This window comes from Populus trichocarpa, chromosome 13 (genome assembly GCF_000002775.5).
Source record: "Populus trichocarpa isolate Nisqually-1 chromosome 13, P.trichocarpa_v4.1, whole genome shotgun sequence".
Lineage (NCBI taxonomy): Eukaryota > Viridiplantae > Streptophyta > Magnoliopsida > Malpighiales > Salicaceae > Populus > Populus trichocarpa.
The window spans coordinates 13,965,830-13,990,056 of record NC_037297.2 but is presented as its reverse complement, the minus strand read 5'-3'; the positions used below and the strand labels follow the sequence as shown (position 1 = coordinate 13,990,056).

Genomic DNA, 24,227 nt, shown 5'->3' with positions numbered 1-24,227 from the left:
CCTATATACCCAATTAATATGCCGGCTAATCAATTTGAATTACAATAATTTATTAAAAACATTATGATAGTTTTTTTTATATATAAAATATCATTTATTTTTACTTAGTTTTCAAATAAAATTATTTTTTTTATAATACTAGCAAGTATTCTTTTTATGAAATTCTACATAATTTCTTCTTTGATTATTCTTTTTAATTTATTTACTTTGAATATATATTTTTATTATCGTTTAGTTAAATAGATATTTGATTGTAAAAAAATAAAATTATTAAACTCATCATGATTAAATATTTAATTTTAATTTGTATTTATCGCTCAAATTTTTTTGTTGTATATAATTTTTAATTTATTTTATTAAATATATACATTAATATTATTATTAACATTTAATTTTTTTGAATGTCAAAAAAACATGTTGGAACCTCTGTATATAAATAAATTGACATGGCCTTCATTCCTTGCGCTGATTACACCATAAGCCTGACATGGAACGACTAATCATTCTTTAAACCAGGAATGGGCATGGATTAGCAACGCCACCACGCTTCAACGGTGATAAAAAAAAAAAATCTCCAAGGATTCAGGCTGTAAAAGCTATGATGATTTAGTAACCAATTAATCTCTCTTGATTCGTTGCCAAGTCTATATAATCTAGCCAGTAGGTAATAACCTATAATTGAACTAAATACAAAACAATAAACAAGATCCCATAAGAATAAAAAATGATCCTCAAATGATTAACAAATACACTAAAAAAACTCGGATGAGTAATATTTGTAAAAAAAAAAACAAATTCAATATAATAGCTTAAGCTATTAGTTGATGTCTTAGGATATGATTTATATTATTCTCTAACACACTCTCTCAAGTGAAAGTTATTTGGATTTGAAATTTGCATAGATTTACATTACTTTGTGCTTAATTATTTTATCAAATAAATGGGGATGATGAGTTTTGAACTCGTGATCGTTTGGTCATCAAAGCTCTGATTCTATGTCAAAAAATCAATTCAACCTAATAATTTAAACTGTTAGGTGATGTCTTAAGATATGATTTATATTATTTTCTAATAATATTCATATAAAAAACCTAATTTAGAGATCCTACCTTAAACTACAAGAAGAAGAAGAGAGGGAAGGAATAGCTGAATAGAAGCAAAAGCATTCAACATCTTTAAAGTATGAAAGTTATTGAAGTTTGAAGGGGAGAATTGAAAGGAAAAGAATAAGTAGCCGCGGTGAGGAAAAAGAAAAATATAAAAACATTTTAGAATTACTTATATTTAGCAAGTTATACTGGTTATGCTGGGTTAAATGGATTTTAATTATTTAAATTGATCTATGATATGTATTTATTAAATTATTTGATATATTATCATTTATAATATCTATATATATTAATTAACTTTAATGAGTTGGTAGAGTTGAATAATTTGAATTTTACAGATACCCATTATTTTTTAACAAGCCTTAGTATTTCTAGTACAAATTCATCAATAATCCAAAGGGCATAAAAACTTACACAAAAGCATAGCAAACATATTACACGCTCTCTCCTTTGGAGAGGGCTACATTGATGATCTAAATTCAAAACACTTTCACACTAAAAAAGTAGGAAAAAATCTATTAAAAGACACAAATAAAAGTTAAAAGAAAGAAAGAAAGAGCACTGGTGGATGCCATTAATTGTGCAATCCAACGGCTACTCTCTTCTAAAATAAAAATAAAAAAGGCCAGTCAACGGCTACTTTTGCGTCAACTGAACAAGAGGAACTTTCAGAAAAATGGGCTTGTTTCTCTCACGTGGATTCACACCAAGAAAAGCTTGAAGCTCGAAGCTTTGCAGTTTAATGGAAGAAATTGAGCCTAGAGGTGTAAGTAGCTTTTGGGACCCAATTTCTTGGAATCACATCTCTTGCAGACAGTGTTCTTCCTGTTGATAGTGTTGTTAACTTCACTGATAATGGTCCTTTCAAGGGTCCCCTAATAACACACCAATTTGCACCCCACAGGTGATTCATCTCTAGCCACTCAGTGCCACCCGCCTGCCAATACAAATGTAAAAACAGTGAGAAAATCGTCGAATTTCTATTTTGCGTATTGAGATTTATAGCTTCATTCCTTCACCATTTAGGTCGCTTTTTCAGATACTTGAATCCAGTTTTGTCCTTGGATTCTTTTTTCAGATACTTGAATTTCAATGCCTTCCCATGGTCATTTTAAGAGTGACCCATTTGTCACATGCATCGAGTCAAGAAAATAGTTGGATAGAAAGGATAAAAACAAAGCAGGAAACAAAGTGTGCTTTTGGGTCATTGAGCACAATGGCACCATTGGCAAAGCATGGCTGGAAAATAAAGCAAATGTGTGTATATTTCTTTCTTTCATTAACTACTTAAGAAAGTGCAAAGTTTACTTAATAAAGATGTGTTGATGTTGGAAAATGCCATTTGATTATTGGAAATCTCTTCCCCTCAGAAAATTAAATGTCTAATATCATGAAAAGGGCACTACTTCGATGATCTAAAGTAGCACGTTTAGGGAGTTCTTTTTAGTTAAATGCGAGAGTGCACACTTTAGAAGATGTAAAGATGAGAGATTCTTTGCACTTTGTGAGTCAAGGAGTAAATATAATCTCACTTTGCATCACAAAGTTGGAGGACATAACCAAGTTTTCCGGAGCCTAAGAGCATGGTGCTTTTTTTTATTCTGCTAATTTGCAGCTTTACATCTGTATCTGGGGGTGTTAGAAGTACAAAAAGTAATGCACAAAAATTGAGATTACGGAAGGAGAAGGTTACTTCTCTGATATGCATGGATCCAACATCACCATCGCCATCTTCAAATTCCACTAGAAGGGATAGCCAATAATCTGTTGAACCTTCATTGACATGGAAGGCAATGTTCTTCCCAGGGTACTTGCATGGGGTCCTACAAAAATGGGTGATTTAGGTCATTTCGAGATTAGTAAGGGCAGTGGCAAAATAAACAAGACAAAACACAGACAGTTAAACAGTTGAACTTAAACTAGAAAGAGGGAACAGAAAGACCTGCTGCAAATAGCACACAGATAAAAACACGAGCCCTCCATACCTGCGATATATGACTGGGATTTCACCTCGGTTCCTGAGCTGACCATTCTCACCAGAAATAGCCATATGACCAAAGGCTGCACCACTGAGGTCAAAGTGGGTGTTACCATTTGAACAATACCCACCTGGACACTCATCTGTAACAATTATGGTCACTGCCCTTTCTGAGCATATGCTCTTGTCTAGGCACCTAACTTTGTAACATGCCCCACATCCTTCTCCATTCTTGAAGAGTATGGGGCTCACTGCACCAACTCTGGCTCTCAATGGCTTCACATCCACTAATGACCCGTACCCACACGCCCCTCCTGCACATTGATATAACCTGCTGTCACATACCTTGGTGATGCAGATATTGGGTTCTGGGTGTGTTTGTTTCTGCGAAGGTATTGTTTTTTGTTTTTTTGAAAAAAGTTGTTTGTTTTTAAATTAATTGTTTGTTATATATTTTTTTTATTTTAATATGTTGATGTTAAAAATAAATTTTAAAAAATAAAAATTTTAATATATTTCTAAAAAAAAATATATTAAAATATAATCATCCATCATACCAAATACTATTTAAGAATTTTAAAAACATAATGTCAAATTTGCTAAGCTTAGAATATATATGCCATATAGGTCCAGATTTTTTGTACTATAAATTGGGTAATTTGAACCAAACTAGAGTAAAAAAATCAACTTGGTTTTATGCGATTGCAAGGAAAATAGTAGAAATTGAGCTTAGAAGAAGAGCATTTCTTCCAAAAAGCCAATTTATTGGCTTAATTGTGAACAAAGGGAAGACGCCAAAAATAATGAACTTTGACCCATGAAACCCGAAACCTGGTCTCTTAGCCGGGTCAATATCCGGGCCGGGTTTAATAACTATGTTTTAGACTAATGTGCTCTTCGTTATAAAAAAAAACGTGGACGGTAAAGAGGATTTGTTCCATTAACTATCTTATGAGTTTGACCGAGAAAACCGAGAAAACAAGATTTAAAATTCTGACACTACCAAAAATATAGCGGGTATAGTAAGCTCTTACCGTTACTACCATCACCGTCAGGACTGCCGTACCAGGTGGCAGTGGCCGGTTTCCAGTGTAAGTCAGCCACATCATGGTGAGTATGATATTGCTGTCCAAAAACTACTAAAAAACACTTCAAGAGCACCACAACATGTAACCCCAAGAGCTGCATTATGGGCCAAAAGGTTCTCTCTAAGAAATACACGGCACCACCAATCTCCACCCACCGCAACACCACCACCACCTCTACTTGACAATGTCACATTCACGGCGCAGAACGCAAGAAAAGTAGTCAAAGAACAGTCTTCTTACAACCTTTGACGACAGTTTTCTGGAAACAAAAACACTAAACTTGCTTACGATGTAGTGGAGTGCTGTTGCTCAATGGAGTTCTCTGTGTCAGGTTCTTATATAGAACAAATCTGAGGCTTCTTGTATTTTTTTTATTAACTTTTTTTATGACAATGTGGTTTATTGGTTTTGGTGTTATTCACAGGTCTGCCACTTGGATTTTGGGTCCCATCGGCGGTTAAGGCGTTAAATTCAGATTTCAGCCTAACCGAATGTGTCGGCTGGAGAGAGATTGAGAAGTTTGATAGGGGTGTTTTGTAAATAGAGTTAATTTGTAAATATATACCCGAGTAAATAAGTATAAAGATAGACTATTTTAAATTTTCCTTAGTGATTATTTTTTTAAATATAAATTTTAGTAAATAGTAAATAACATTAAGAAATTAACATAAAAAAAAACCTATAAAAGGAAGAACTAGAGCATGCATGACAGTTTTTTTAAATAATTTATATTTTTTTTTGTATGTTTAATATTGTGGTTTGCATTTAAAAATATGTTAAAATAATTAATTTTTAATTTTTAATATTATTAAAACCATTAGAAAATATTAAAAAAATTATTTAATATATTTTTGAAATGTACTTGAATACACTTACAAACACAAAAATAAACTGTGATGTGATTTCTTTTGTCAAATGAAATTCTATCAAAATCTCAAGAAACATAAGAGTACTTGAGAAGAAATGGCTAAAGAGTTGCCAATAATTGAACTATTCGTAACCCATGTGGAGGCAAGATTTTGTCTAGCATTTGTACCTTATCTAATCAATAAATGGACCACCCAATTGGATTTTAGGATAGACCCAATAAAAGAGTTTCCATTATTTAATTTTGTAATACTTCATGATGTAAGACATTACTCGAATTCGGGCAACTAAATTAAATTCCAATTTATATAGTTACAAACACGCCCTGCAAAACCATATTATTAATTTAAAAAATATATTGTGCTAATTAGTGGATTATGCAACAATAGTTAAGAAAATCAATAGAAACAAAGGGCATGGCCTTGTGGGTGACGAGAGAGGCAGCTTCCATCAAAATTAAAAAAAAAAATTGTTTCTCTTTTGTTCGTTCTTTTGAGTAATGGGAATCTGTGACATGATCCAATGCACAAAAATTCTGGAAGATGATGCTGTCTATGAGGGAAACTCCAAATGTTATCAACAACAAAAAAAAAAAAGTTGGAAGAGTTTCATCTCCACAGATTTCAAAAAGAGGGATTTACATAAAAAATGTTGTTTGTCCGCAAGCTTGAACACCGCATGTGACAACTTGTTAGCAGGCTGATTTATAATCTATTTTAACAACATTAATTGCATAGAGTTTGATAATTAATGTTATGTAAGCAGATATAATTGGAGGAGACAATAAGTACTACGTTAATTACCCGATATTTTAATGTAGAATTTGGCAAAGAGTCTTCATTTGAAGAGAAAAAAATCCTAATAATTTCTCCTCAGCGAGGATGTGGCTGACAATAATTTAATTTATACAGCCACAATTCCTTCATCATTTTAATTATCTCTAAAAAAAACCCATGATTGTCAATAATTAGGGATTTATAAAACCATCATGCACATGATTTATTTTATAATTAATGAATGATGCATATGACTTAATCACTACCATTAAACAAAATGGGATGAAGGTGGAAAATATAATACATTAATTAGCAGTCATAATTAATATTAGATAAATAATTTATCCTCCTGTATTTACATACAGGATATAGATGATGGCACATGCTTAAATTCTCATGATAATATATTTAAACATAGATGATCCTGTCAAGAATAGTTGGAAGTGGGCATCCAAACTCATGCATTATAAGGCCTTGAAAAGGTGCATCGAACAAATCAAAGGTTTCGTGCTCTTAAAAGACGATTTGATGAATAATCTTTTACTATAAAAACCATTCTTTCACCCATTTTGTCCCTCTCTCTTGAGGATCCTACATACACAAAGCACATGGATTCCCTTATATAAAAAGGAGAAGGAAAAAAATAGTAATTTGTACACCCCTTCTTTCTTTGTTGAATCCATATATATATATATATATATGCATGGATGAGGAAAAAAAGAAGAAAAAACGTTCATGAATACAAGCTTAGCATTTGAAAATTTGTTCTTATAAGAGATAACATGACAATTTTTTTTTTCATAGGGTAATTAAGTTTTTAAAAAATGATTGAATATTTTAATTTATAGTGTGACCACATAATTGTGGCTCACGAGCCATGTTAATTACAAAGTTTTAAAAGAAAAATAAACAATGAATCCTATTTTATTTTGCATGATTTGTTGGAGATGAGAATACAGTTTGTTCAAATAAAATATTACTTTTAATTAAAAAAAAAATAAATGTTCTGCAATTCATTACTTCTAATAAAAACCTGAGGAACCCATTGAGGCTTCGGCTAATTATGGTCATGTGTACCTTGTTATATGCAAAAATTGTATCATAAATTGTCTAGAAAATAGTATACAGAAAAACACATAAACACCCACGACAGCATGTTAAGGGAGTGCTTCAAAGTTGACAGAAGATAGTAAGATTATCTTGGCAGTTGAGAAAAATCTCTTGTGAATCCTTTCAGCTCATAGCACAAACTGTCATTGATTAATATATTCTGACCAATTAGCACATTGAATATTGATATAGCAGCGGTGTCCATGATACAAGTATCCAGGGAGGGCAAAAGGCTTGTGGAAGAAAAGCTTATTCTACTTTCTTTATTTTGTTTTCGGCTTTTCACTTGTGTTTTGGTGAAGTTGTAAAGGCTACTTGTGTTTTGGTTAAGTTGTAAAGGCTTTCTATGGGTTGTATGAGCTCCATGCTAGGGTGTTCTCAGGTTAAAGTTGAGGTTTTTTTGATGAGTTGGTCGGCACATGATACTCTGACATAAATGCTCCATTATTAGCCTGTTCTTGGTCTTCATTTAGAATTAATGTAAAGATTTGTGATCGAACAAGAACATGGCTTTCTGATGATTAAGATGTGATTAAAAATATCTTTGATGCACTGTCACACCTGCAAGTTCGTAAGCAGTAGTGGGAAATAGTGCTTAGCTGATTTGATTAATCAATGCTTCAGAAAATTAGAAATCACACTTGATAGGAGATTGATGATTGCCAAAGACTACTTCCAATTCTTTCAAGGGAAAAGTTAATGGCTCTTTTAACGAGGAAAAGATATGATATTATTGTTCAATCTATGAGATATGGTTGTAGTGCTAGCACATCAGTTTCCAACTCTTCTGGGAATTGTTCGACAACACCAGCAACATCATGTGGTGAATGATATTAAACAAGAATGAATTCATCAATTGAAGGTGAGTTTTTGTTACATTCAATGGTGTTAATGCTACAAGGTTGGGTACAAAAGTAGACAAAATCCCATATGTACTGACTGCACATCCAAAAACACTGAACTGCTAAGAAGCCCTTTTCCATCTTGAAACCTTTGGCACTTGTACGAGCTCTTGGACATCAGATGATATAAGATGGTTGTGACCAGTGACATATCACTTCCTGATCCTTCCAAATGCAAGGTCCTGGCCTTGTGAAAAGCTATCACCTGCTTGCCTGATTCATCTGATCTCGGAGGGGAAAGAACACAAACCATTAATAAAAAAGATAATACAGAGATTGCTGATAAAATTTCAGTCCATTCATTTTTTAGAACTTCTTCTTCATGCATGTGTCTAAACATTTAATAACAGAAAAAGAATGACTTGACACCAAAGGATAAGACATTAGAAAATAAAAAATATATATACAATATTGAATGGCAAACCCAAGGAAGGAATTGTGTGCGTGTGTGTGTGTGTGTGTGTGTATTATTTCAAGAGAATTATGCAGCCACCTGATCAATAATGAGCAGCCAGCAGCTGTGTTATGTTTAACTAACTGATAAATATCAAATTGTAAGCAGAAGTTTCACGGTCAGGAATCCACATGATTTTGAGGAGAAAATTAATATCTAGAAGTTGACCCAAAAAATAAGGGAAACAAGGAAAATAGTAGCTTAAATATTCTTCTTAACTAATATTTTTTATTATTACTATCTGGAAACAATTTGTGATTAAACTCATCAACTGGACCAGAAAAAAAAAGAGGTAAGAGATGAAAAGGGTCTGTAAGCAAATTTGAAGGAAACATGATGGAGCAGATGAAGTTTATATATATAGCAGAGGTCAGCCAGTACGCATGAACAGGGTTTTGTGTAACCACAAACACTACTTGAATTACTAGTCAAGAGACAGTAGAGTTTTGGCAGGATAACTGTGACTTTATAGCCAATATATGCTAAAAATTAAATGAACTTTGCTGAGATGAGTTTCTTATTTGCAATGCAGACTAATGACCATCCTAGTATGAACAAGAGACCAATTAAGTTGGAGGAACAAAAGGACTGTGAATGGGGAGAATGGTACATAAAGGAGGTTGACAATAGTGAGAATATGAATGCTGGAATAATAAGTTATCCCTCCCTACCTTCTCGGTAATCCTTATACTCCATGCATTATTTCTGGATCCCATGACAGGGTTACCAACAGCATAGGGAGGTGGATGAACAACATCCTTCAGAAGTGGAGCCCTATCTGAAGCATAATCATCATCACTGTCATAAGATGGATGGGGCCCAATAGCCTTGAGTATCATTGCTACTAGAAAAGACAATCCCTGCAAATTTGAAGGCATTGGTGATTCACAAATTGATAACGACAAAAAGACTTCCAAATGAAACTTCCATCTTAACTCCTATGTGAATACAAGGAAAAATAATAAACCAAGACTTGCAAACCCTAAAGTGTATCCACATGTTAAATTTTCATTTTTAACATGGAAAACAATATTGCTGCTTAATTTAAAAACTTGAGTCATCCAGGGAATTGTTAAAACAGAGTACAGTGAGATACCAATCAAACACATGAACCAAGAGGAAACACATCACTATGCAATTTGATCAAGCCAATGGACTCTTGGAACAGCTAACAGTGGTTTTGTACACAGGGGACTGCTTGATGGTCTACAATTAATTTATCTGCAACCTTACATGTAAATGGAATCATTTGTAATACTCAAATGAGTTAATTATCACACCTCACTCTCACCACCTTGTCAATGAGATGCAGGGAAAATGAGAGAGAGGGAGAGGGAGAGGGAGAGGGAGAGAGACACCTGAACAAACACAATTGATAAGCCTATCCATTTGCAGAGCTCAAAGTTTGATCTAACGAAACCTTTGAACTGATCAAAACTCCCACTTGGGTCTTTTGGGAAGTCCTGGTGCCAAGTCAGATAAAATAGAACGATAACCATATAAATTGTCAGTAAGGATTTGTGGTAACTTGTAATCTAAAAACCATAAGATGAGAATCAAATAATGAGTTTTTGGTCAAAGAACATGCCTCTTCCCAGTCACGGTTTAAAACTACATCAGCAGTAACTCCAGCTTCCAGCATGAGGAGTAAGAATATAAATAACATATACTGAATCCTGGTTAAGGTCAAAATTGGCCAAAAAAGTCATGCATTCTAAGACACTAAAGCTCCATGGAACTAAAACTCATGTTTCTCAAGAAGTAATGAAAAATCATAAAAACAGAACTGGTTTTTCTGAGTTCATAATATTATTCACCACAGGTAAAATTAAATCTAAGAGGGAGTTCAATTAATGTCAAACTGAAATTAAGATGCTGATCATCCAGGGACTATACACCAATATTTATTAGCATAATCAAATTAGGAGAATAATAAACCAGGGAATGTAGAAACTCATTTAATTGATTCGATAAGAGGATACTAGATAAAGGCAGTAACCATTTGCAGTTTCAGCAGCAATATGACCAAAGCATGTGATCACGGACAAAGCGACACCTAGGCCAAGAAATGTGTAAATGAACCTGCAATTTATGGATATATTGCTTTAAGGACATCAACAACCACACACCATTCATATACTGAGAATGAGTTAATAAGCTCTAATTAGCTGACCACCGACTACTACTTTAAAATCAAAAGCGAAAACAGCCCTTGTATCTCTCATTTTAACTATCATCACAAATTAATAATCCATTGCCAACCAAAATCAATTATTATATTTCCATTCAAAGAAACAGCTCCATCAACAACACAATTTTATCATTTTTAATAGTCATATAATACAAATCAGAGCATGGATTTAACTTTAGAATTACAAAATTTGTAAGAACTCTATAAAAGCCTGAAAAGAAAGCTCTTCTTGATTGTCCATAACATAGTGGGAAAAGTAGTGGAAAAAAATTTTGCAGTATCAATTTGGCAATTAAGAATTAAGAACCTCCACTATACTGAGTACTTAACTAAAGAGATGCAAGTTTCCTGCTATAACAAGCAAAATAGGATGACCAAAATCTTCCAGATTTCAATACCATCCTTTTCATTGGTTGTCAGCAACTTAATGAAAATGTAAAAAGCAAATAAAAAAAGTACATGAATGACGACCCAAAAGGTTGTAAAGATATTTGACCCACTTGAAAAGATCAGCACCCATCCTCCATTAACTAGAAGCAAACTTCCTTTTCAAATTTAATACACATATGCACTTCAAAAATCGGGGGAGTAAAGAAGCTGCAAATATTAACAGAATTCTGCCTTGATCATGTTTCACTCACAACTCACAAGCAAAACCGATGAGGCCTCCCCTCCCTCAAAAGTTTACTAATAATAAAAGAAAATCAAAGCCAGGCTCCTCTCTTTCCAAACAACAGAAATTCAGTCCTCAACTTTCTAAAGCTCCCCTTTTTCCAGCCTTCCCTCCACCCAAACAGTATCCAATTAACACAAAATCCACCAATCAAACATACAAGTAAGGCTAACATAAAATAACAACACCCGTCAAAACATCAAACAAACCAATCCTAAAATTCAAATCCTTTTTTCCAATTCTAACACTAACCCATGAACCAAAAAAACATAAAACCAAAAACCCACAGAACATTTTTTTAAAAAAAAGAAACATGAAAGAAAAGCTTACCATGGAGTAAAGTCATCATCATCTTCAAAAAATGGAAAACCACCCATTTCTCTTTCCCACACTCTAATAAGCCAAATTGAATACAACACCATTGCTATACCAACCATTCCTATCAAACAATTCACTAACTTCAATATTGACTGAATGCAACTCCTCATTACACTCACCATTTTTCCTTTCCTTTATTCAATTACTGCTAAAACCCCAAAACAAACTGACTAATTTCACCAAATTAAAAAAGAAAATAAGAAAGCCCCGAGATTTTTTAAATCTTGGGGGCTTCAAATACTTGATAAATCAAATAATTTTCGTTTTTTTTTTTTTGTGTGTGTTTTTAAGGTTTTAATTTCGATCGTTGTTGCTAAGGTTTCTTTCCGTGTTTTAAGGAATCGTTTGCTAAAAATCTCACAATGTATTACGAATATATAAACACATCTTACAGTTGTGATCGCAAAGTTGCTGTGGTGTAGTGGTTATCACGTTAGTCTTACACACTAAAGGTCCCCAGTTCGATCCTGGGCAGCAACAGTTTATAATGTTTTCCTCTACATAATCTAATTTTTTGTGGCGTAGGCTTGAAAAATTTAGGTAAAAAATACAAGTGACAGGGTTAAATTATAAAGCCATGTATACCACAAGACTTTCTTATTTTGTCAAAATGAGGGGTTTGTAAGAGTTTGATTTGTATTGCAGAATTTAATCCGCAATTTCTTATTTTCTTTTGTGTCTTTCACTTAATTTTGTTAAAATTAGAGGTTTGTAAGAGTTTGATTTGTGTTGCCGAATTTAATTCATATTATTTTTATGCTTAATTTAGTTTAAAATAATCAGCATACGCATAGGAATTGTCTTGTCATGATATGACAGGTCCAAAAATAATTCAAACAACTTGTAAAAAATATAGTTTAATTTTAATTTTTTTAAGAAATATATTTTTTAATATTGAGATACTGACATATTAAATCAACTTGGGTTTCACAACTTGACTTGTCAAACCTGCAACCTGAATCATGAATTCCATTGGATTTAACAATATTTTTTTTTGCGACTATTTTTTTATTTAATGATATGATAATAAAAATAAATATTTACAAAATTAAGCACTAACCAAATATCAAAATGTTTGTTTGAGACTATAATAACCTTACAAAAAAACTGAAATAAATTATTAAGATCAATTCAAAATTAATATAATATTAAAGGATAAAATTAAATTAAAAAAAAGATAAAAAAAATTAATCAAAAGATAGAAATAAAAAAAATATCTCCTTCTCTATTGATATTTACATGAAGAATATTTATATTTACATAAAGAAAGTTCTTTTAGTAGAGTTACTAGAGTAGATAGTGAATACATTAATTCAAAAAATTAAAATGACACATTAAAATAAGCATAAACAGTAAAAAAATTGTTTCGGGGTCAAAAAAATTTTAATCACAAAAAATTTCATTATTGAAAGGAGGGAAAAATCATTTGGGAAGCAGGTGCTCAGCCCACAGAATCACACAAATAAGCACCCGAGACATCTAAGCATTCAAGCTAAAGCTAAATAAAAGAGCAGGAAAACTGAAACCCTATTATTCATTGGGCTACAACATGCTCGACCTCTCCTACTTGTACTGGAAGGAGAAATTACTGATATAGTGATATTGGTGTCAATTTCAAGCTGTAATACAAACTAGTCAGATTCAGAATCCAAGTACATTCTATAAGCATTTCTGTCTGAAGAGTAATAACCTTCTACCAAACTATCAACTTGAAAACCAAGTTTCTTGTATAGAGTCATAGCTGCACTCCTCAGGGGATCAACGTGTAGTGATATACGTTGAACCTTTCTCTTTTTGCATTTCTCAATTGCTGCTTTAAGCAATGCCTCTCCATGGCCTTGCCTTCTATAGTTCTCCTTCACTGTTTTATACTTGCCATTTACAAAGAAAAACACCCATGTAAGAAATCAAGTCCTGGCCAATCAGATAACAAGAAAAAGAAATTATACTAAATGGATTTTAGTTGGTTTTGCCTATTCAATCACTCTATTCAGAGAAAAGGAAACCATGCCTCTTTGAGTACTTTCATCAAACAAGTTATGGGTTTGTTAAACAGCGAAAAGAGAAATATACAACCCGAAAACAATGAGGAGAGAGGAAGAAATAAGTAATGGGTATTGAAACCTGCAAGTTTTGTGATAGAAGCACACAAAGAAGAGGGCCAGGAATACATGGCATAGCCAGCAACTTCTCCATTTAGTTCAGTATATAGAAGCCCTGAATTCTTCTTTCTAAGCTCTTCATCAAATGATCTAGCAAGTGATTCATGTTTCGGGAAGATCTTTCTTTCTATCTTCACAATCTCTCCCACGACGTTGGCCCAGTTGGTTGAGTTTCTTTGGAGCTCCACTATGACCTCACTCCCCATGCTCAGGTGATATTTTGCTCTTGGGTTCCGCTGGGACAAATTTTTGTCTCGGTTTTAACTTAAAATACTCGTATAATTTAAAACCTAGCACAAATCAGATCTCTGATCAATAGGCCACTAGATTAACATGCTCGATATTGCCAAATTTAATAACAATGCTTTAAATAAAAATGTGGATATTATAGCAGGTAGTATGTATCGGATAGGTGGCCTGCTCCATTACATGTATGGTCAAATTTTTGCTAACCTAAAAAAGAATAAAGTTCAAGCCTTACACAAATCTTCACTAATCCCTCAAGCGATGGTATTTGCAATAGTTCGGATTCTCCACTTAGTTAGCTTCTTCGGGATGCTTTAGCTCTGACAACTCGATGAGATTTTCCTCAAGAAAACATCCATCATCCTAGATATGTCTAATTTAGGGAATGGATACACTTTTTTTTATTGCTATTTCAGGGATGATGGCTTTTTTTTCACCCTTTTAAAAAGTAGCTGGTGTTGCACAATCATTTCTTTTAACTCTAATTGGTACCTTTACGGCAGCAGAGTTAACTACTAAAGACTGCTTTCCCTCGACCTTTAGAGTGCTCTTTCCAAATCTATGACCTTGAGGCTTATTTCTTTTGGGTTCTTGCATAGGTAATCATGAGCTTTCAGTTGTCGTGATACTAAGTTCCATGTCGTGTGCTTGAGTAGCCAATTCTTTAAAAAACTTTGGTTTGATGCCTTATAAAATATAGCGTACTCCCCAATGCATCTCTTGAATATACATGTCTAGAGCAAAAGTTTTGGTGAGCCAATCTTTACAGTTGAGGCTAAGGTTTCTCCACCGATGAATGTAGTCGATGACAGGCTCTTCCTTCCACTGATGTGTATTAGTGAGTTCAATCATGTAAACCCCAGTTGAAATTTTAGCAGAAAAGCAATCTAAGTACTCATAGAATGGATTTAACGGAGGTACCAAATAAGCATTAGAACGAACAAAAATAAAACAAAAAGAAATCTTGGAAATGAAAATTGACCTGATTGATTAGAGAAAACAACCATGGAAGAACACATGAGGGCATTAAGATTTAAAACAAAACTAGCCAAACAAGACCTAAATTATTTTTAAGAAGATATTTGTTTTAATATCGAGACAATGATATATTGGATTAACTCGGGTTTCACGACTTAACCCGTCAAACCTGCAACCTAAATTATAGATTTCATTGGGTTTAGCAACTTTGTTTTTTCTTTCAATTATTTTTTTTTACATAATGATATAATAATAAAAATAGACATTCACAAAGTTAAACACCAACTAAATATCAAGATGTTTGTTTGAAACTGTAATAATTTTATAAAAAAAATTAAAATAAATTATTAACTTCGATTCAAAATTAATATAATATTAAAGGATAAAATTAAATTAAAAAAAAGATAAAAAAAATTAATCAAAAGATAGAAATAAAAAAAATATCTCCTTCTCTATTGATATTTACATGAAGAATATTTATATTTACATAAAGAAAGTTCTTTTAGTAGAGTTACTAGAGTAGATAGTGAATACATTAATTCAAAAAATTAAAATGACACATTAAAATAAGCATAAACAGTAAAAAAATTGTTTCGGGGTCAAAAAAATTTTAATCACAAAAAATTTCATTATTGAAAGGAGGGAAAAATCATTTGGGAAGCAGGTGCTCAGCCCACAGAATCACACAAATAAGCACCCGAGACATCTAAGCATTCAAGCTAAAGCTAAATAAAAGAGCAGGAAAACTGAAACCCTATTATTCATTGGGCTACAACATGCTCGACCTCTCCTACTTGTACTGGAAGGAGAAATTACTGATATAGTGATATTGGTGTCAATTTCAAGCTGTAATACAAACTAGTCAGATTCAGAATCCAAGTACATTCTATAAGCATTTCTGTCTGAAGAGTAATAACCTTCTACCAAACTATCAACTTGAAAACCAAGTTTCTTGTATAGAGTCATAGCTGCACTCCTCAGGGGATCAACGTGTAGTGATATACGTTGAACCTTTCTCTTTTTGCATTTCTCAATTGCTGCTTTAAGCAATGCCTCTCCATGGCCTTGCCTTCTATAGTTCTCCTTCACTGTTTTATACTTGCCATTTACAAAGAAAAACACCCATGTAAGAAATCAAGTCCTGGCCAATCAGATAACAAGAAAAAGAAATTATACTAAATGGATTTTAGTTGGTTTTGCCTATTCAATCACTCTATTCAGAGAAAAGGAAACCATGCCTCTTTGAGTACTTTCATCAAACAAGTTATGGGTTTGTTAAACAGCGAAAAGAGAAATATACAACCCGAAAACAATGAGGAGAGAGGAAGAAATAAGTAATGGGTATTGAAACCTGCAAGTTTTGTGATAGAAGCACACAAAGAAGAGGGCCAGGAATACATGGCATAGCCAGCAACTTCTCCATTTAGTTCAGTATATAGAAGCCCTGAATTCTTCTTTCTAAGCTCTTCATCAAATGATCTAGCAAGTGATTCATGTTTCGGAAAGATCTTTCTTTCTATCTTCACAATCTCTCCCACAACGTTGGCCCAGTTGATTGAGTTTCTTTGGAGCTCCACTATGACCTCACTCCCCATGCTTCAGGTGATATTTTGCTCTTGGGTTCCGCGGGGACAAATTGTTGTCTCGGTTTTAACTTGAAATACTCGTTTAATTTAAGACCTAGCACAAATCAGATCTCTGATCAATAGGCCACTGGATTAACATGCTCGATCAGGCCAAATTTAATAACAATGCTTTAAATAAAAATGTGGATATTATAGCAGGTAGTATGTATCGGATAGGTGGCCTGCTCCATTACATGTATGGTCAAATTTTTTCTTACCTACAAAAAATAAAGTTCAAGCAATGATAATATTTTTAAAATTTTTAAAAAAATTTAAGATCAGAGTCATTGATTTGAATAGATTAAATAAACTTAGTTAATTTAATGATATCATTATAAAAAAAGTTAACAACAATAAGAAAACCAAAAATACAAAAAACAATAATAAAATTAATAGTTGCCAATATTATGAAAAAACTATCTAAATATTCCTAAAAAGTTTTAATAATCTTATTTGATAACAAAAATAAAAATCAACTGAGAATGAAATAACCTTGTATGAAAAATAAAGAAAAAATAAAGCTCAATTACTAACAAATCAAATGCTGAAGGACAAATTATGAAAAATCAGTTTTAAAAAAAAGATAAAAATTATGACTCTAGTTAGTATGACAAACTCATACTTGGCTTGTGAGGTCAAAATAACTCCATACAAAAAAAATTTGAATAAAACAAGTTAATTCTCAAACAAACTATATAATAAAAGATGAAATTGAACATAATCAATAAAAAATGTCAAGAAAAATCCAAGTAAACCTGAGTTAACTCGACTAACTTGTGACTCAAGATATGAGATTTGGATAACCCATAGAAAAAAAATGATAAAAATCACGAAGCTGAAGACTCGATAACCTAATGTCGAATGATAAAATTGAAAAAAAAAATCCGTTTTTTTTTAAAAAAAAACCCTAAAAAAATTAAAGTCAAATTGAGCTAATTTTCGAAACCCATGACCTGGGTCACGAGATCGGGTTACCCCAATAATACAAACCAAAAACAAATCCTAAAGAAAAATTTCCAATCATCCAAAATAAAAAAAAAAAACAAAAAGAAATAAAAATCAAAAGAATGAGGACCAAATCTGGTATAAAAATTAAATGAAATAAAACAATGAGAAAATTAAATAAATAAATCAATCAATCAAGAAGATGAAAACCTAATCTAGTATAAAAATTAAATGAAATAAAACGGTGAGGGATGATATTAAAAAAAAATAAAGACAAAAGTAAAAAAAAATAGCATTCAAAAGAATAAAAACTAGATATGATAGATGAAATAATTAGACCAAACATGATTTACCGACAGATATTAGCAACGAGTTTATTTCATCAGCAATACTGTCTGTAACAATGACAAGTTATTTTTTATTTTATTATATTTTTTTATTACTTATTTTCCTACTATAATTTTATCGGTGTATAATGATGGAAAAGTTCTGTCAGTGCATGCCGAGGAATATAGCAAGAACATATTTCTTCAATAAAAACATATTTCTTCGATAAATTACTTTGCAATTTACCAAAATAATTGTTGTTATATATATATCAATGCAAGTGATATATGTAGATTCAAGCAGTTACCAACCCTCTTATTTCAAATAGGCCGGTATCATGATTGAACACTTCGAAATCCTTAATCATAATTAATTATTTGATGCAGCAAGATTTTTAGGGTGTTTTTAGTTATTTTTATTTTTATATATTAAGTTTAGAAAAATATTTTTTAATGGTATTTTTCTTTAAGAAATCAAATAATGTGTTCAATAATTTTATCTTTTCTATTTAATTTATAAATTTCTAAAATAATTTATTATGATTTGTTTTCTTTTTTCTTCTTCAAGATAGATTTAAGACTATTATAAATATGATTGTTGGGCCTGTATTTCATCATATTATTTAAAAGAGAATATTAATTAATAAAATTATTGAATTAAAATTTTTATATTGACATAATTTTTTATTAATTGTTTATGTTTAATGTTTTTCTTGTGATGTTTCTGTCTATATCATCATTTAACTTTACATTTGATTTTTTTTATTATTTAAACAAAAGAGATTAGTTTGGATGGGAAAACATATATATAATTGGTTCTTCAAAGAAAAAAAATTCATAAGGATATTTGTACTATATATCACATCATTAAACCATAAAAGGACCTCAATTTTATTTTTATTGTTTGTATTTTAGCTTTTAAATATATCTTTATACCAGAATAAGTTGCCACCTATATTAATTTAGATTGATAAATTTAAAAGAATTATAGCCTCAAGGTTAGTATAAAAAAAAACACATCTCGTCAATTCATATTTGATAATATGAAACTATCTGGACTAATCATAATCTTCTGTGTACATGCAAAACCCAAATTCAAAGTTAATTTATTATTAATTTTAACCACTGGTCTAGGCTGTCTTATTGATCTAATTACCTTGAGAAGATTTAGAAAGAAATATTAATCACATATACTGATTCTAGCTCGCTGCATGAACTTCTTCTTGTCAAGCAACCACTTCCAGGGAAAGGCACAATAAAAATGAAGTTAAATAGATGTAATGTGGAATAACGACTTCAAAACCTCTATTGGTTTCAGGTGGAAAAGGCTACCATTGAAGTGCCACCGCAATATCTTATAACCCATTTTTGGACCCCCGAGATTATTTGTGTGTTTTATTTATTTATTTAAAAACAAAAAATTCAAAAATGTAAATTCAAAAAAATATTTTTGAAACACAAAGAAATAAGCTTTAAACTGTAAAAGATCAAGAAGTTGGAAGAATAGTTAAATTGAGATATTTTAACAAAATAGTTTAAGAAAAAACTTGATTTGAAGCAAAATTTAAGTTTGAAATCCTAATTGACCAAAATTACAATAATTAGTTAAGTCTAAAGACTTAATTAAATTTTTAATGAGTTTAATTGACTTAATTAAGAATTTATTTAAAGCAAAACTTAGTTTAAAAGTCAATTTAATTAAAATTAAAAAAATTAATTAAATTCAAGAACTTAATTAAACAAAATTTTGACCTGTTTGGGATATTTTGTTGGTTTTTTAATATTCTTAGCGCTTGGAGCAATCGAGAGAGAAGAATTTAAAAAATTGAAAAAAAAAAGAAAAGGAGAAAATGATTATAGTAAAAAAAATAAGAACAAAAGAAAGTGAGAGTACAAATCAAGAAAGGAGAAAAAAATAAAAAAATATATTTGAGCGAGGATTGAGTATTTTTATCCATACTTTTTTTTTAGTCAAACCAATTTTGAATATCTAAATATCCTTCCCTAAATTCTATAATCCAATCAAAGTATATTAAGACTTTGTGCGCAAGTCAAAATACATAAATAGGAAAACCCAAAAGAAAAATTAAAAAAAGAAAAAGAAAAAAGACCCGTCTCTGAAGTTTTCTAATTAATTTTATTTCTTATTTTCTCTCTCCATAAAGTTTATTGATATATTATTTTTTATTATTTCATAGCTTTCACATTTGACATGATATTATCAATTCACATGTGGACAGATGTTTTGTCAAAAGCAAATATTCCAGCATGACATTTCTTGTAAAGTGTTGTCGTTTTACTATCATTTCCATATAAGCTCTTTCTTTCTTTCTTTCTTTTTTCAACAAAAATAAGTGCTATAAAGCCTAAATGTCTTCATGTGACATCAGCATAATTTGTATTTTTAATATTTGTACAACAAAAGGAGTGTAATAAATGCATGCTTTAAAAAAAAAAAAAAAACTTTAGAAATGCGCATACATTCAATTGGAAACTCGAAAGTTATTTCAAATTCAAATAATTATTACAATCGACAGACACAAGCGATCCCAGAACCTTTTTAAGGTGGGAAATCCCAACAAATCCTGACCTCTCTGCTGGTGAAGATCATCCTGGATAGTTATTTGTGCTTTCTCTTGTAAATTTTATAAGCCAGCCACTCGTAAGTGTAGAAACGAAAAAAAAAATATATGTAGTAGAAATAACGCAAGAGCATTCCTCGAAGATTTGGGAAGCCTCCGAACGGAAGACTCACAATCAATTCCAGAGCATATAAACCCGCAAAGGTCACCACTGTAATGGTGGTTTTTAACCACTTATCATGGGATCCTAGTGATGGTATAGTCACAGCATCAATGAATGCCGCGAACATGAAGAGAATAGCCAAACCAACCATGCTGACTGAAAGTCCAACCGCAATGATTTCAAAATTGGCATCAGTAAAGTTTGCCCTAAGAAGGATTAGAGATGCCACCAGAGAGAGAGATAAAGCCCAAACATCCCAAGATAAATAATCATTCAGAAGCCTCTCATAACCAGTATGGGAGGCAGTAATAGTACTGCTGTGAAATTCATGATGATGTTCACTTGAGTTAATATTACCCCTTAATTGTGGCAATTGAATAGCACCAGCGAAGGTCGCACCAGCCACAAGCACTGCTACCACAAGAAGATTCCCTATCCTTGTTTTTGTTTCCATTTTCCTTGGTTGCATGGGTCGAGTACCAGGGAAATGGTCAAGGAAGGATTTTTTCCAAGGGAAAGCATGGAAGTATAGGATCGATAATGTCATCATCTGCACATCAAGGGAAAAAGACTTGATGGTTTTAATGTGGTTATGGCAATTCTATTATTGGAATTTTCCCTATTGCCTTTGAAGATCATTAAAAAGCGTTGGCATCCCTTGAAATTCCTTTTTCGTAACAAGATAGCAAGATTCTGGAATGGTTTCGGAATTTTGAATATTATAATATAGAAGTTAAACTAATCGGCGTAGAACTAGTTCAAAAACATGCATGTAGTTGATCAACACCGCTTCTTGCAAAGGTATTGTCTTTGCATTTTAAACCAAGACCCTGATCAAGAAGCCATCCTTTTTTCTTTCTTAAATTCTATCTTGTCTTAAGCTCTTCTGGAAACCAAAAGACCACAACTAAAATGATAAAGGATAAAAAGAACAAAAGAAGAAAGAAGAAAAGAAGTCATACCGCTCCATAAAAATCTAGCAGTTCGTAATCTTTTAGTGATGCCTTTTTCTTGTCTTGCTTGTTTTGATCAGCTGGTTTGTCCTGTCTCGAGAAAAACGTTAACATGTGTTACTTTTTATTTATTTATTTATTATGGCTAGACAATAATATAAGCCACTCAAACTTGTGAGCAGCTAAAATATTCTTAGAGCTAGATTAAATAATTAAGCTGACGAACTTTTTTAGGCTCGCCACTTTTCTTATGTCAAAACCTGTAGGATTTTCTACAGTAGAACATTTTAATACGATAACCTTGCTTATCCGGTTGAGCCACCCCTCAACATCTTCTCCCTTTCTCTCAATTGATTTTATAAGTAGGTTCAATTGGTTGAAAGGTTTTGTTAGAGAATGTGGCTTATATTGAGTGGAGCAAGTGTACAGATAAAGCATGCAGATGTTAGAGCGTAGCGGAGCGAATCCTACTGATTGGATAGTGAAATATAACTCTTGAATAGCTAGGGTTTATTATAAATACACATTAATTATATAACTTTAATTTGATAAATAATGCAATATAACTTGTAATTTTTATAGATGTAGATAAATTACGAAGCATGTTAAATCTGTGTGTTTTTCTTGTTTTTATTTTTTTGCAATATTCATCTTTACTGCTGTTATTTTCAAATCTTTTCATATCGTTTCTGTATATGGAATGTATATCTTTAATCAAAATATTTAAAATGCAAGCAGAGCAAGTATCAACAGATCTCTAATACCTCGGTCCCTTCCACCCTGTTATTTGAATCAGAGTGCTGTCGCTCCTTAGCAAACTGGAAACAAAGAGGAAGCATAGTTACCAAATTATTAACGCAATTATAATACTAAAAATTGTACTCTTGTAGCTCTTCATACCGTTTCATCTCTTCCTTCATATTGCTGTACCGCTATTTTGGATTGTTTTCTACCAAGTTCATATGGTGTCAAACCGTCATTGTTAACAATATGACGATGAAAGCGGATGGCACGCACAAGAAGAAATACAGATGTGGGTCGGCCGTGCTGTGTTGCCAAATGCAAAGGTGTATTTCCATCCTCATCCATCGCATTTAGCAGTGTTTCTACGATCTTCTTATCCTGTTCGAGTATGTACATAATCAAAAAGCCATGTTCATTTTGGGCCGCTACATGAAGAATGTTCTGCCCTTTTTCATTTATGAATTCGTTTGGATAGGGGATAACTTTCAGGAATTCCTCTAACAAAGCAACCGAGCCTCCCTTGCATGCAAGATGAATAGGATAGTTGCCCTCTTGGTCAGTTTCATCAGCACCGGCACGATACTTTTGTAATAGGAATTGAACTCCTTCCACATAGCCTGTAGATGATGCATAATGGAGTGGATTTCCAAACTCTTTGTCATGGAGACGTAATAACTCTGGCTTTGCTTCTTCGATTTTCTGCAATATACCTGAAAAAAAAAAATTGTTTTGAATGAATATAAAGATGATAGGTTTGCAAGATTGGTTTGTATGTATATCATTTTTCTGATGAGAGGAGACATTGTGATCACCTATGATACGGTTCTCGACGGCAGCATGAACAGGGGACTTTCCTTGTGGTAGCATGCCAAGTGAATCTCCATCTTCTCTTTCTGTAGGGATCAAAGCTTCCTCATTCAAGAGATCATCAAGAATCCCGTTCATATTGCGATTTTCAACAGCCAGATATAAAGGAGACCTGCCAGTCTTGTTTTTGTAATAGGCCACTTCTCGATCTCTGGAAATGAGGAATTTGGCAACTTCTTTGTTACCATTTATCACTGCAACATGCAAAGGAGTGTTTCCTTCTCTATTTGTCATCCTCAGCAAGAAAGCATTCGAATTGACAAGGTTTCGAATTGTATGACTAACACTTCCCTCTCTGGCAGCAACATGAAGGATTGTGTCATGCTGGTCGTTTCGGCTGGTGATTAGAGAAGGGATCTCTTTAGCCAGGTAAGCAGTAATATTATTACTTTTATACCTTATGGCTACATGAAGTAATGAGTTCCCACAGGGAGTCACTAGCTTCTCTGCTAAATGTTGCTGGACGCGGCTTTTAAATTCCTCAATATTGTCCTGCTTCACACACTCATATAACTTACTATCTATCTTTGTATTTGCCATGTGATCTCTCGGAATCGTGTTTTCAACTATGTTTATTTCTACGCTATACATAGCGAAAGAAAATATTATTTTACCTGAATCAGCTATACATATCAGACGGCAGGACTTCTAATTTAAAGAGACCAGACTGCATGTCAATGGAATCTGAAGTAATGTGAATCTTACTTTTGTTTTATTTGCAAGGATATATACTTTGATTACTCAAATACTTCACGCATTTGTTCTGGAATCCAGGACATAGCAAGAGAGAGAGAGCAGTCTTGGCTATGGTTAAAGCAGCATCTTGAAAAGGAAAAGGGGAAAATATGTCCCCTAACTCAAAAAAGATGATTGTCGTTAGGGAAATTCTTAGCTTAAATTTATAACTCAAAAAAGATGATTGTTGTTAGGAAAATTCTTAACTTGAATATATAACTCAAAGGAAATTCTTAACTAAATTCTTAACTTGAATATATAACTCAAAGGAAAGGAAATTCTTAACTTGAATATATAACTCAAAGGAAATTCTTGAATATTTAACTCATATACACTGCAGGTGGGAGAATCCATGGTTTAATGAACAGGATGCAC

The 24,227-nt window shown here is 32.3% G+C and overlaps 5 protein-coding genes and 1 non-coding gene across 7 annotated transcripts; 1 reads left to right on the top strand and 5 right to left on the bottom strand.

Annotated features, from left to right (window-relative positions):
* Nucleotides 1–1,477: 1,477 nt before the first annotated feature.
* LOC7497378 (expansin-B3) lies at nt 1,478–4,504 on the bottom strand. Its single transcript, XM_002319323.4, has 4 exons — nt 4,122–4,504; nt 3,095–3,401; nt 2,803–2,932; nt 1,478–2,046 (listed from the first exon to the last, which is right to left on the bottom strand). The coding sequence occupies exons 1-4, from the start codon at nt 4,273–4,275 to the stop codon at nt 1,849–1,851; spliced, it is 789 nt and encodes a 262-aa protein (XP_002319359.2). The 5' UTR covers nt 4,276–4,504; the 3' UTR covers nt 1,478–1,848.
* A 3,252-nt stretch (nt 4,505–7,756) lies between these two features.
* Nucleotides 7,757–11,843, bottom strand: LOC7497377 (tetraspanin-19). Of its 2 annotated transcripts, XM_002319322.3 has the most exons (6): nt 11,479–11,843; nt 10,267–10,366; nt 9,873–9,953; nt 9,643–9,747; nt 8,956–9,144; nt 7,757–8,052 (listed from the first exon to the last, which is right to left on the bottom strand). In XM_002319322.3, exons 1-6 carry the CDS (start codon nt 11,646–11,648, stop codon nt 8,032–8,034), a joined length of 666 nt encoding a protein of 221 aa, XP_002319358.1. In that variant the 5' UTR covers nt 11,649–11,843; the 3' UTR covers nt 7,757–8,031. The 2 variants fall into 2 exon arrangements, with proteins under 2 accessions (XP_002319358.1, XP_024438986.1); XM_024583218.2 differs by lacking the exon at nt 10,267–10,366 and having other exon boundaries at nt 9,873–9,960.
* Nucleotides 11,844–11,933: 90 nt separating this feature from the next.
* Nucleotides 11,934–12,006, top strand: TRNAV-UAC (transfer RNA valine (anticodon UAC)). Its single transcript has one exon. It is a non-coding gene; the product is annotated as a tRNA-Val (tRNA).
* Nucleotides 12,007–13,031: 1,025 nt separating this feature from the next.
* Nucleotides 13,032–14,067, bottom strand: LOC127904161 (uncharacterized). Its single transcript, XM_052446268.1, has 2 exons — nt 13,651–14,067; nt 13,032–13,387 (listed from the first exon to the last, which is right to left on the bottom strand). The coding sequence occupies exons 1-2, from the start codon at nt 13,892–13,894 to the stop codon at nt 13,158–13,160; spliced, it is 474 nt and encodes a 157-aa protein (XP_052302228.1). The 5' UTR covers nt 13,895–14,067; the 3' UTR covers nt 13,032–13,157.
* Nucleotides 14,068–15,644: 1,577 nt separating this feature from the next.
* On the bottom strand, nt 15,645–16,683 carry LOC7497376 (uncharacterized). Its single transcript, XM_002319321.4, has 2 exons — nt 16,264–16,683; nt 15,645–16,000 (listed from the first exon to the last, which is right to left on the bottom strand). The coding sequence occupies exons 1-2, from the start codon at nt 16,505–16,507 to the stop codon at nt 15,771–15,773; spliced, it is 474 nt and encodes a 157-aa protein (XP_002319357.2). The 5' UTR covers nt 16,508–16,683; the 3' UTR covers nt 15,645–15,770.
* Nucleotides 16,684–20,295: 3,612 nt separating this feature from the next.
* Nucleotides 20,296–23,708, bottom strand: LOC18108892 (protein ACCELERATED CELL DEATH 6). The gene is made up of 5 exons (XM_024583444.2): nt 23,063–23,708; nt 22,407–22,960; nt 22,271–22,324; nt 21,516–21,596; nt 20,296–21,103 (listed from the first exon to the last, which is right to left on the bottom strand). The coding sequence occupies exons 1-5, from the start codon at nt 23,706–23,708 to the stop codon at nt 20,429–20,431; spliced, it is 2,010 nt and encodes a 669-aa protein (XP_024439212.1). The 3' UTR covers nt 20,296–20,428.
* Between the last annotated feature and the right edge of the window lie 519 nt (nt 23,709–24,227).